This window comes from Argentina silus (genome assembly GCF_951799395.1).
Source record: "Argentina silus genome assembly, chromosome: 21".
NCBI lineage: Eukaryota > Metazoa > Chordata > Actinopteri > Argentiniformes > Argentinidae > Argentina > Argentina silus.
Window position 1 is genome coordinate 4,159,036 of NC_139675.1, and position 13,118 is coordinate 4,172,153.

General features: G+C 41.9%; 1 protein-coding gene across 1 annotated transcript; it reads right to left on the reverse strand.

Annotated features, from left to right (window-relative positions):
• Positions 1-355: 355 nt before the first annotated feature.
• Positions 356-7,318, reverse strand: clta (clathrin, light chain A). The gene is made up of 5 exons (XM_083692927.1): positions 7,014-7,318; positions 6,222-6,259; positions 5,836-5,953; positions 5,613-5,724; positions 356-1,100 (listed from the first exon to the last, which is right to left on the reverse strand). The coding sequence occupies exons 1-5, from the start codon at positions 7,210-7,212 to the stop codon at positions 929-931; spliced, it is 639 nt and encodes a 212-aa protein (XP_083549053.1). The 5' UTR covers positions 7,213-7,318; the 3' UTR covers positions 356-928.
• Positions 7,319-13,118: the final 5,800 nt, after the last annotated feature.

A 13,118-nucleotide genomic window follows, 5' to 3' on the forward strand; every position in this document is an offset into this window, starting at 1 on the left:
TCGCGATGCGGAGTGCCATGTTTGGAGTTTTCCACTGTGACTTCAGGTACTGACTAGTATAAAGTCAATTTGTATGGATGTTAAGCAGCCTTTTGGATATTTCTTGGGCCGATGAAAATCTCAGATGACGGAGTACGTGGATACTTTAAAAACTGGGATAAGTAACACCAAAACTGGTTAGGGCCAAAACAGGTAGGGTAGCAAAAAGGGCCAAAACAGGTAGCACTCATGGTTGAATTAAGTCACAAGCTCCGGCAAGCCATTACAACTACCACTAACTGTACATGAAATGTCTAATGAGGTATAACCCCGGCTAAATATATCGAGGACAGAACACACTTAAAGAATGACGACAAATGTTTAATTCACTTTTACTGATATTGAAATTAAGTGGACAATGAACACACATGAAGCAACAATGGGCTACAGCTAGTCTTACACCACAAACTCTACTAAATTCTTCATGACATTTTTTAAATTTTTATATACTGTGTATATATATATATCGCCTGTATTCTGTATATGTACACGCATATAGAGTACACACACACCCATCCACACTCACACAGAGTTTACACACACATACTATAGGTCACATGTACAGTATCACTGTTCTTGATTCCTGGGAAATTTAAAAGCAAATGCATAGATTAAAATGTTCACAATGCCACAAGCCGGCTCTAGATGGTTTAAAAACACTATTGGAAGGTTTGGTCCTTAAAAGAATAGAAACAAAAAATAAATCTGTATACTTTTTTCTTTAATGACGGAAGGGGGAATTATTCATTTACAACAACCACCACAGGTCAGGTTTCTTGGTAGGGGATAATGGGAATGATATTGCCCAATGAGCGGTTGTAGTGTGGTTCTGGGCCCATGGGGGTAAGAATTGGGATAAAGGTAGAGAGATGAGGGTTGGTTTGTTTTCTTAGCGGACCAGGGGAGCCTGCTTGAGGGAGATGAGGACAGAACGCATGCGCGACACATCTTTGGCCTGCTTGCTGGACTTGGGGTTGAAGTCGCAGAGGCGGGCCACCCGCTCCCACTCTGTTCCTGGGTTGTTCTCGTCCATGTCCGACACCATGGCCTCCTCGGCCGCTCTGTTAAGCACACGGGAGAGAACAGCTTTAGTGGGGGAAGGCCCTAGGCAAGCCCAGAGAGCCTCACTCACGCCCAATCCCGAGTGGAACACTAGCCTCTAAGAACTTGTGGAGATCTAATCGGTTTTTTTGATCGGTATAAGCAACATAGCTCCACCATGTCCTCTGATAGGCTGGGTGGAATTACACCTATCCAATCCTTGCAGATCTCCTCAAGTGCATAGGGGGTTCGGTTGGTTGGGGTCCATTTGGGATTGGGTGACAAGAGTGTCTACAGCTGCTCACCCAACACCACCTCCTCTCTGCATGAGTACCCACCAATGGGTATAGGTGTTCATACTAACAATGCTTTTTCATCAGTTAGTCTGCATATTATATCACATTCGGCCTACCCAGCGGGGTTCTTAAGACTGACTGGCCAGGCTTCAGACAGAGATGTAATAAACAGAACAGGAACCATACAGGAACCGTTCTGTATCGTCAATCAACATTCTTAATATTTAACTCCATCGAATCTTGACCACGAGTCTAATATTCTCTTAACATTTAACTTCATTGGTCTGAATCTAAATGTGAGGATTTGCTTGAGGAGGGAGTATTGAGGAGAGACCATAAGCTAAGTCACAACAGTCCAGTCACTACATGTAAAAATAAACATTCTCCAGGTGGTCACATCAAAAACAAATGAGTACAGGGATATATCGAACAAGATCATTTAGCATGCCCCCACCCCAATCATACAGTAAAATTACCTGCATTTCTGTCTCTCTAAAAACGGTATTTGGTTATTGAGGGGGAAAAAAACTGGTCTATGTAACAATCATAAAGAGGTTTGGTTGGTTAAAAATGCAGTTCGTCAAAGAACTGGGGGCAGCACCACTAACTTGCCCTTTGGTTCTGGAAATATTATCTCAAGCATAAGGTCCAAGTACAGGAATTGTTCATTTAATTCCCTGTACTTGTCCTTGAAAGAGAACTTATTTATTTTTTAACAACCAAAACCTGGAAGCCTCAGACGTTGCCATGCATTTAGCTACGATTTGAAAGCAGGCCATTTTGAAATGCAGCAAAGGCTCGATAACCGTAAGATACGTATTTAATTTACAATATTGGCAGTAGTTTGATGATATTCAGAACTGGTAAATAGGCTACTATATTATAAAAAAATTTACCTCAATACTAAACAAAAAAGGGGCATCTAATTTGACAGGTAGCCTTACCATTACACACCAAATAAAATTGAAAATGGTAGTGTGCCACAATAACAATAAGAGGACATTTTGAAATGCAAGCCCGGGGGGGGGGGGGGGGGGGGAGAATAACATACCCGAACCCACCCATCAACCCAAAGATAGGACAATTCCACTGCCAAGGACTAAGCTCTTACTGAATGTAACCCCCCCCCCCCCCCCCCCCCTCCCCGACTAAACTAGTACACAAAACACACAGCAAAATGGGGATGAGAAGCCAATGAAAATTCACTGTCACAACGAACTACTACAGATATGCACAGGACTAGTGGACCATCACATCACAGAGGGACACCCAGCTTCTAGTTTGGCAGTGGAGTTTTAATCATATCTATTCTAATTGTGTGTGGATCTTTTTCTCTCTCCATTTTTGGATGTATATTGTCCCTAAGATATATTCGATCGTCTTTTCTTTTTTTACTTAACTGGTCTAGGCGGTAGCAAGGATGGTTAATGTGTGTGCTTAAAGGTGCATAGGAAAAGAAACAAGGAGAAACAGATCACAAGTCAGATATATAGAAAATGAAAAGTAAATGAGCTTTATGCAGATGACAAAAGCCAGCATGCATTTCCAGAGAAAAACCTTTTTTTCTATAGATTTTTTTTTCCCTTCCAAGTGCTCTAAAGTGCTTAGCTTGCAGCCTTTATGTACTGTACCATTGGTTAGTTGGGCCAGGGCATTTAAAAAGGCCACCCTCTATTTCTATGGGTCATTTTGTCAAGAGACAAGAGAGCATTTTCATAACATGCTTGAAGTCAATGGCAGATATAAGGGCTGCAATACTAACAGAGCAAGTTGCAGCAATAGCCATCTCATTCTACGGCAGACAGTAGCTAGCTGCTAGAATATTCTAAGCAGAACACAGTTACAGTATGTTTGAAGCAATTGCGTATCCATTGAGCCTTCAGTATATGCAAAAAGCGGCTGAGGGAGAGCGGTGCAATCTTTGACAGCCAGTCTGCCACTAAATCTGAGACTATATATATATATATATAAGTTAATAGAGAAAAAGTTTAATAGAACAAAACAATACAACAAACAATATCCATATTCAGCTGGTGTTCACCTTTAACTTCACCACATGATGTTGACTCTTACATCTACACAAACAGCAATCTCAGCTGTTCTATCATCCCCGTCTGCCTGCGAGGGTGTGCAGTAATTGTAGGAGGCGCTGATGTGGCAGAAGTACTCAGGAAGGAAGCTGCGCTCTGAGAACATTGTTGCTTTTGAATGGCTAACAGGATCTTGCTGAGAGGCAGCCAGGTGTAAGCAATGTATGGCATAGGATTTTTTGTTTGTCCTCACAGGGCTGTACGCTGGCTGGTGAAAAGCTGTTTGGCCAAGTATGACGGCATTTCTAAAAGCACCGTAACTCTTGCCATTTGTCATGTACTGTAGGATCTCTCAACGTACGAAAGCATTTTCAAATAATCTGCCCGCACGTTGTGAATTTACTCATAAAATTTAAAAAGACCACTAGAGCTGGAGACTCAGTTGCTTCAAACAGAACTACAGGCATAATTCTACTAGAGGCATTAGCCACATATCATCAACACAGCTTGTCAGCTCGAACACAGTCTCAATCACACATTTGTCCTCAGGTTGGTTACTTGTGCATACCAACATACTGTACTGTGACTAGGTTTGAAACGTCATGTCCTACACATCAAAAATAAATCTGTAACTAGCCTGGTTCTCCATAAGCACATGAATCATAGAACGTTAAATGATTATAAGAAATTCATAAGAATTCAAAACATTTGCAAATGACATTATGAAGGAATGGCATGACAGAAACGAAAACAAATAGTTTGATGTACGATGCAAACGAAAAAGAAACGCCCACTTCATTTCCTACGCTACACAGTAATAGCAAACTAATTTACGTAAACTCAGCAAGGAGCATTCAGACGGTGGCTGGTGCGATGGTCATAAACACATTCACTGCATTAAAAATAATCACCAGGTTCATATTTGCAAAAACATGCAGAGACATACGGTCACACACTACCTCCAAAAACATTCAAAAATAATGAGAACTCTAAAGCCTTGTTTCGTTGGCATCAAGTCAATGTTGTAAAAAAGAACGTTTAAAAAAAATAAATAATAATAATTTAAAAAGAATGCGGGGAGACTAAATTAAAAAAAATGAGTGTTAATGTAAGATGCGAATTTGTGAAAATGTGAAAAGAAAGGATGTTAGTTTAGCAACATACACATAACCAATCAGCTCAGAGAAGGGCTGTTTGTAGAAGTCTTCATCCAGCACCCTGGACATGAGGGTGTCCCAGAGGAAAGCAGCAAGCAGGAGAGAAGAGAGAGAGCGGTAAAAAGGAGAAGAAGAACATACACACACCAGCCCACACACAAACAAACATAGCAAAGGGAGAGTAGATGAAGAGTCTGGGAGATTGACCGTTAGTTGTACATTATTTATTGTGGAGGACGGGCTTGGGTTACAGATAGCTTCAGGTGCTCAGCTCCTGGTGGGGGGGGGGGGGGGGGGGGGGGCTGAACCACCTAAAAGACTCCCACAGCCTGGCTAACCAACCCCAGATTAGCTTTCTCCACCATTTTCTAGTTGAGGCGTTTCATTTGTAAAGGCTATTTGTGATGCTTCAACTGGAGTCAATTGGGAAAGTTACGGAACAATGAACTACATCACATACACAATTAAAAAATTATGACCAAAACATTGGATTCTATCAAATGCTCAAGGTCAAGTAAACCAGACAGTTGCTCTGACCAAACATGGCCTAGTCTATGATGACACTTGTCAGTTAACTCATGCCATTTGAAAGTGTGAAGCACTATCAGGATGTAGGGCGATATAATCTCTTCCCCTCTTGTCATTCTAAAAAATGAGTCAAACCCTTGTTCTTCAGAGGACAGAGTCCAGTAGCCAATGGTCTCGGTCAGATTAAAAGGACATAACAGAGGAAGGGAGAGCATAAGGAAGGGGTGGACGAGGAAATAGGAGAAATGTCAGCCCAACAAGCACTTGAAAATCCTGAATCACCTCCAAGTGCTCCTGTCGATCGATTTGTAATTCAGCATAACTGTCCAGCAAACTGATTTCTACAGAGGGTTTCATCCTAGGGCTTACATAGATTTGTTAATCCGTCCAAATATGATGACATGAGGTTTTTGACCATATCGCCTAGCCTTATTCCAGCCTGTACAACAGAGGTGAGGTGATACGCTGTTGCCTTGGCATCCAGTGGGACTCCTCCTGGCTAAACCTGGGGCCGTTTTTACCTGTTGTTGACTTTAGTCTTCTCCAGCTGCTCGTCCTGCCGAGTGTGCCACTCGTCCAGCTCCACCTTGGCCTTCTCCTTCCACTCTGACTCCTGCTTTCGTGAGTTAGCATCTAGTAAAAAAACAAAAAGGCGCATTCTCATGACATGTCGGAAGCTCGGAACCTCCTGCGTTAAAATTAACGTATTGTTTTGTTGGATTTCCCAGAGGCCTCTTTGCTTACCTAAGACCTCCAGTCTCTCCCTCTGCTCCTCCCTCCACTTGCGCAGGCTCTCTGGCTCCGCTTGCAGACGGTCAGCGCTGGAGATGGCTGCATACGCGTCAGACGGGCCGTTGGTCTCCTGAGAAACATGGTTGAATCACACCCAAAGCCCTTTTAGTCAGAAAGTAGAAAATAAACACTACATGGTGGAGTACTCAGATGTGTTCCGACAGTAATCATTTGTGTTCAGTGTAAGATTCTTTTACATGTTTAAAATGTGACTTTCAGATCAAAGCTGTTGGAAACACCCAGATTGTGTGGAGGGGTTCAAAATGACCACTATGCCTGATGTTGTATGGGCTACTATTAACTTTGTTAGACAGACACAAAAAAGCATTAGATATTACCTCATGAAGTTCTCCATTAACAGCACCATCAACTGCATCTGTAAGAGCAAATAATCAATTGATGAACAATCACAAACCACTGCAACACACCACCAATGAAGTACATAGGATATAAAACACTCATCCGTAGTAGAATGGTCTCAAAAGCATGAGGAGCCATCACAAACAAATTCATGTTCGAAATCATAAACGTTTAGCTAAGCACAGTCAATACACCTTTGACAAAGTCTGCACATTTTTGTGCAAGAACAGAAATGCCTGAGTAGGCAAACTCAACCCCTCCTAAAGAGCAGCGTAATATGCCAGGCCAGTTCTTCTAATCAACATAATTGGCCAATAATCTCACTTCCTAAAACCGACAGCTCAGTATGTCTAAAGGTCACAATGAGCCTTATCAAATTGCGATAACTGTCGTAGCCGTAGACAAGGACGGCTGTGCAGTGTTAGCAAATGGCTAGCTAGCCCAAGTTACCCTAGCTAGCGAACAAACGGATTTGGCAATCTGTTTGCTATTCACAATATGAACCCATCAGGTCAGCTGGTCAACGTGGAAAAAACGTTAGCTAGGTAACGTTAATTGTTTTTCCCCCCCATCACCTGCTGTGCCTTGTCCTGACTTTCTCGTCGACATAACCGATTATACTAGCTAGCTACCAAGGCTATCTTACCGGTTAACCTAATAGCCGGCAATGATTACTTGCTAGCTGTGTTACGTACGTTGACAAAAGACAACGGGTAAATGTAACTGAAATATTGGGACCAACACTACTAGCTAGGAAGCCAGTTGACTACCGTTGATGTCCATGTCGCCCGTCAGATTATTGCTTAGCGACGAAGGAACCTCTCCGCTGTCGAGGATGCTGAATCCTTCGTCGTTCTCGATCCCCGCGATCTCGCTTTCTTGCTGGGCCAAGAATGCGGCAGCAGGGTCTTCCTCGGTCCCATTCCCGGTAGCAGGCTGTGGCGCGTTGAGCATGTCGAAATCGTCCATATCTACCTAATTATTTGAGGCTTAGCTATCGATAACGTTGCGGTATCTGAGGAGAAGCGGGGTCGACCGAACCGATCAGCTCAAGACAAGAGATGGGGAAGGACGAGGAGAGAGTGAAAAAAAAAAATTCAACACAGCCATGAAGCGGAAACGTGGGCAGGACCAATCAGAAAAGAGAAATTGTGATGGACCTTGCTGTGCACCAACCAGTCAGGGAATATCCTCAAACTGGACTGAGCAAATGAATTAATCTGATACGGAAACATCCCGTGATTCACAGCGTGCCACGAAAAGGTTGGCACTTAGGCTCACGTGATGAGTTTAACCCGAGATGGTGCGGTTTTCGTCTTGGGGGGGCTTCTGTTTGAATGAGGACTCGGTTCTCTTGCTGCTACATTTTTCACACGTGTTCCCTATCAGCCAATTTGTGCGAGGCGACACGGAATTTATTGATGTTTGAACTTTATTTTTTTATTGATGAACTATGTTCAGAAGAGGGCTTTTATTTTGAAGGCCACAGCAAGCTGGAAGTATACATTTTATTCTCTGTGTCAGTCAAGTCAGTTGGAAACCATCAGGTGGAGCTGCTTTGCAAACATCAGATAATGTACTAACCTCATTCATCATATTTTGAAAATGCATTTAAAATTCGAACAGAGTGATTGGGGGTTCTAATCCCTGCTTTATTATTGCCGAAATTGGACAAAACCACCAGGGGGATATCGAAATCGCCAAGAAAATGATCAAGGTGGTCAAGGTAACAGCTGCTAATTAGTGGCAATGCCATGACCAAAACTGCCACCAAAATTGCCACTGACGGGACTAAAATGTACGTACAGCTGTCCTATTTCAGAATAGGAATGTCCATCAACACGAAAATGTCAGGTGTTATACAATTCTGGAATTTATATTTATACATTGATAATAAGTGAGCTACATATGCAAATGTATCTCTGAATTCATATGCTACTTTATGCAGGATGACCTCATGACAAATGGTCGCACTTGTTTCTGTACTTACACAACTTAATAGATATAATGGGACAATTTGATCTGGACTGGTAGACACATTGTATTATTTCCCTTCAACCACATTCCTTGCAACATCAAAAAACATATTGGGGCATGATTGAGATGCTCAGGGGTCCAGGGGTCGAGTGCCCCACCCACTGTTATGCCATCATAAGTTCAGACAAGAGAGGGGAATACATACTATATGTACGTTTTTAAAAGCCTTCTTTTCTGTATTGCAAGTATTGTCTATTATTTAAGGGAATGTGTTGTTACAATCTGCATCATTACAATATATTACAATCTAGGATATTACAATGTACATGAAGCTCCATATAGTAAAGCAAAATAATTGATGAAGGGGAGACGTTGGTTTGTAAGTGTTGCTAACTGGAACTTTCCATTCTATTCCGTCAATGCGACAGACCACTCCTTTACTGTCCCAAAGACGGAAATTATTAGAAGACGCAATGTGATAACATTTTTTTAAAATACGTGATGATAAAACTTCAGCAAGGTTATCAATGTGCATTTATCAATTTTAACCCAACCCCTTAAAAAGGTTCTAATAGGTCTATCTGTCTATTTCACCATACTCATATTGACATTAATTTACAGGACTTCAACAAACGTGCCCTGGAGCGCCCATACACGTCAAAGCAGTCCTGGGGGGAAAACATATGGAGAGCATAAGCGCCACCTGGAGTTCAGTCATGAGCAGTACAAGGAGCTGCAGAAATATGCCAAGGAGGTTGGAATTTTCTTCACCGCTTCTGGAATGGACGAAGGGGTGATTTAATTCATAAATGATTTGGACATGTTTATTAGATTAGATGTATAAATATTCCTGGCTTCAAGATGCATAATTTTGCACATTTTAGATATTTATTATGTTCGCTTAATAATGTAGAAATGTGGGTAGTACAAATGTATTTTTAATTGGCATCCTTATTAGATGGCTGTGGAGTTCCTACATGACCTCAATGTGCCCTTCTTCAAAGTTGGCTCAGGAGATACCAACAACTTTCCCTATCTTGAAAAGACTGCGAAAAAAGGTCAGTTAGTCAATTTAACTGTTGTCAGAAAAAAAGTGAATTCCCCATTGTAGAATGTGTCATATTCAAGATCTCAAGAAAGTAACTCCTGATTTGCTGAAATGTTAGAGTTAAAAGTCTTGGTTGTTTGGATTCTTTATTCAACTTTCTTTGGTGACCCCAGAAGGTTTTGACATTAACAAAGTTATAAGTGATACAACTTTAATTTAGCTATATGCGTATTGAGTTATACGCATTGTTTGAAACATTTATTTAGATAAAGATTCCAAATGTTCTTACTTTTAAAATGATCGTGAAACATGTCAATCAGACTGACATTATTTAATTAGTTAAGACATTGTATCGCAAAATGTTATACACAAATGCAGTACAACATGCCTTTTTTTCTGGGAAAATAAATAAAAACAAAGGGATATTAAAAACACAGGCTTTTCACTGTCCTGGCGCGACGCTGGTGGAATGAGCTTCCCCCCACTGTCAGAACTGCAGAGTCATTACCGATCGTCCGCCGTAGATTGGAAACCCATCTCTTCAGGCAACATCTTAACAGTCCTCCTAAGACCTCTTCACCCCCACTACCCTTCCTGTACTAACCCTAACCCCAACCCTTGAGACCTCTTCACCCCTACTTCCCCCCTGTACAAGTTCTCTCCTGTTAATAAATAATAAAAAAATACATTAAAAATGTATAAAAATTGGCTTCTGGCATTACGACTGCCAATGGCCCCTGGTGTGAGCATTGATTACTTTATCTTATGATGACTGTTGGATAGATGATTCACTTACTTAAACAAATGTATTTGTTGTAAGTCGCTTTGGATAAAGGCGCCTGCTAAATGCCATAAATGTAAATGTAAATTAGGTGTGTGAAATGAACACCGTTCTCTGGTGGCTTTTTGGTCATATCTATTCACCATATCTATTCATATTCACCAAACCAAAACCAATACGGGTGTCTTCTCCCCATGAAAACATTGTTCCTAACTCCTCCTAAACTGGTCTACACAAGCAGCAATACTCATAGCAGGTGCGCTAGTTGCTATGCAACCCTATGACAGACACTCATGAAGTATCAACAAAGGAGGAAGTTAAAGTGAACCTTCAGTTGATATTTTCTTCAGAACAGAAACGTATTAGGTCACAAATATAAAACCAAATCACATACACCACAACTGTGTGTAAAATGCATCGGAGAATAAGCTTTCTTGGGGTGTGACAGAAAAATCATAAACATTAGGCTATACTTTGCGATGGCCAATATTTGTAGTTTAGACAATGGGTAACTTGTTAGTGTCGGAAAAACAAAGTGACGCCTATAGGGCCGATTACATGACGTAGCGGAGAACTGTTGACACTGCAAGAGCTGTTAGGTGTGCAAACAGGCTTTTATTGTCGGCCATAAAGACTTAACTTGAAGTCAGTTGCTGAATTGAATGGGATGGGAGAGGGAGAAAGAGAGGAGGGGTAGGGTGAGAGAGAGAGAAAGAAAGGGAAGGGACTATGCCCCTAGTGGAATGTCCGTGCCAGTGCACCAGCTCTCCACTTTGAGAGAGCTTGGGGATATGTTGTGTAGAAGGCTAACCGCTGGATGCTACTTCCCTAGTTGACCACCAGAGAGAGCCATGGAGCGACCAAATACCATCTCTAACCACATTAAGTTGTCTCAGATATACCTGACTGGACCACCTCAGTAGTCCACACAATCCTGGAGGATCTTGACTGTGGCAATGTGCAATATCCATTAGTCAATGCCATATGTCACTTTCACTAGGCTTTTGTCAGATCATATCACTGTGTCCACAATATTTTCTGGTGAAGCAATATTCAGGACAGGCATCAAATAACTCTGAAACCACAGACTATGTTATTGGATCGAGCCACATTTTCTCACAAGGGTATGGCAAGAGAGCTAGATAGGGAACTGTGTGTGTGCGCGTGCGTGTACTGTATGCATACTGTAAATGCATGCCCTTAAATGCTCTACGTATTTGCAGCACTGACACAAGACGGCGAACAAGACTCAAATTTGATCAAATGAAGACAACTGGCATTGAAATGCATGAATAACTGCTTTCAACTGTGGTGAACCTCACGAGATGGGCAACTAAGGGAAGCATTGATGTCCCTGGCGGGCGCCACAGGGCCTCCCTTTCACAGTGCCCCAATAAGCGAGTTCTTAGTATCTATTTAAAGTTGTGTAGGAGCTTTAGTCATTAACAACCTAATCTCGTTTCCACAGAGTTGCATTTATCTATTCCCCTTTTCAGGGTATGACTGCAAGTCCTGCCAAGAAGTGAAACAAATCACCACAGCCAGGACATGGTAGGTAAAACAAACGTATAATCATCGTAATCAACATATTTCACAAATGTATAATTGTAATCAATGTATTTCACAAATGTATAAATCATCATAATCAATGTATTTCACAAATGTATAATCATAATCAACATACTTCACAGAGTAGCCATGCCTTTGTGTGGGATGAAAGGCAGCTCAATTTATTCACATAATGCTAATATTCCCCATGCCTTCATTACTTCTGTTTTATGGGGTGACCTTTGAACTTTAGACCTTTGACATTTGAATGTACAAATGTACAGACACACATAATGAACTGTATCACTGCACCAGCTTGGAAAACAAGTTCTCTAGCATGGCTTGATGTCTTGTTATAGCTGCAATGACGCTGTCACAGCGGTGTACAGCACAGTAACAAAGGTCATCCTCAAAGTATCCAACCTACAAGTCACTTTAGGCCAAGGGCTTTGCGGTACTTTTAAGCTATACGGTATATACTGTATCTGCTCCTCTTCCATGCACAAAGCTGGTCTGTCTGTGCCTCTGCATGTTCGAGAAAGATTTTTGAAAGTTGCGAGTTTGAGTTCTCTTTGCATTTATGTAAAAAAAAAAACAGAGAGGGAGAACACTCATAGCCTACGTCACCCATGCCTAACTGTGGTTTGACGTGGATTAAAACAAATAAATGTTTAACTTTGCTCAGTGATTCAATTTCGGCAAAAGGGCACAGTGAGCACTTTACTCAATCAGATTAATGTCACACACGACCTAAGAACAACCGCAGGAACCACAGGAGCGAGACATTTCTCTGCTAACCCGAATAAACCTCGCTAATTACCACCAGCTGATCCCCCGGTTAGAGAACTCAACTGTGGCTAACCCTCGCTCCACTCTCCCGTGTCATTGGGTCTCTATATAACAGCGCAGGTCAGATAAGTTGATCTCACCTTCAGGACACCAGTGTGGCTTTATCTCTCACGTGTTAGCCTGACCTCTCTGCTACAAGCTTTAGACCAGAAGGCCTGGGAGGATTCAACACTACCCTGCCCCCCCCCCCCCCCCCCGTGCATACAGTGTTCTGCCTCCTATGCGTGTCCTGAAGAACAGGTGTCAGACTATGAGAGGTACAACTGCATGGCCTCGGTTTTGATGGATGTGTAATCCAGATATTTTATTGTATCAAATGAATTATATTTTTCCATGTGTCTTACCTCACATGGTACTATGACAGTGCCACCACAGTTATTTTACCTCTGTCTCTGTTTCTAAATGTCCTCATGTTTCAGTCACTGTAGTATAAATCTTGCGTGCCTTTACCATGCAATAGGCCATCCATACTGTCGTGCATGGTACCAGGTGTTTCAATGCAATGGACAATGAAGCAGGAGGTTATTGCGTAAGGTTGACTCCATAGAGGGGGTAGAGGGAGGGAGGGAGGGAGGGAGGATTCTTCACCATTGGGTCTCTGCAGCTCCTCCCCTAAGGTGGTAGGAAATCTTTCAGCGGATTTGCATTAGGATTTCAAAGAACAGTTTGAGC

What these genes read in the sequence shown, in the direction of transcription:
- clta (XM_083692927.1), bottom strand. Translation starts at nt 7,212, where the DNA reads ATGGACGATTTCGACATGCTCAACGCGCCACAGCCTGCTACCGGGAAT. An exon ending in GGGCGACATGGACATCAACG is followed by an intron (nt 6,260 to 7,013) that starts GTAGTCAACTGG and finishes TTGCTCTTACAG; the next exon opens with ATGCAGTTGATGGTGCTGTT. An exon ending in TTAATGGAGAACTTCATGAG is followed by an intron (nt 5,954 to 6,221) that starts GTAATATCTAAT and finishes CATGTTTCTCAG; the next exon opens with GAGACCAACGGCCCGTCTGA.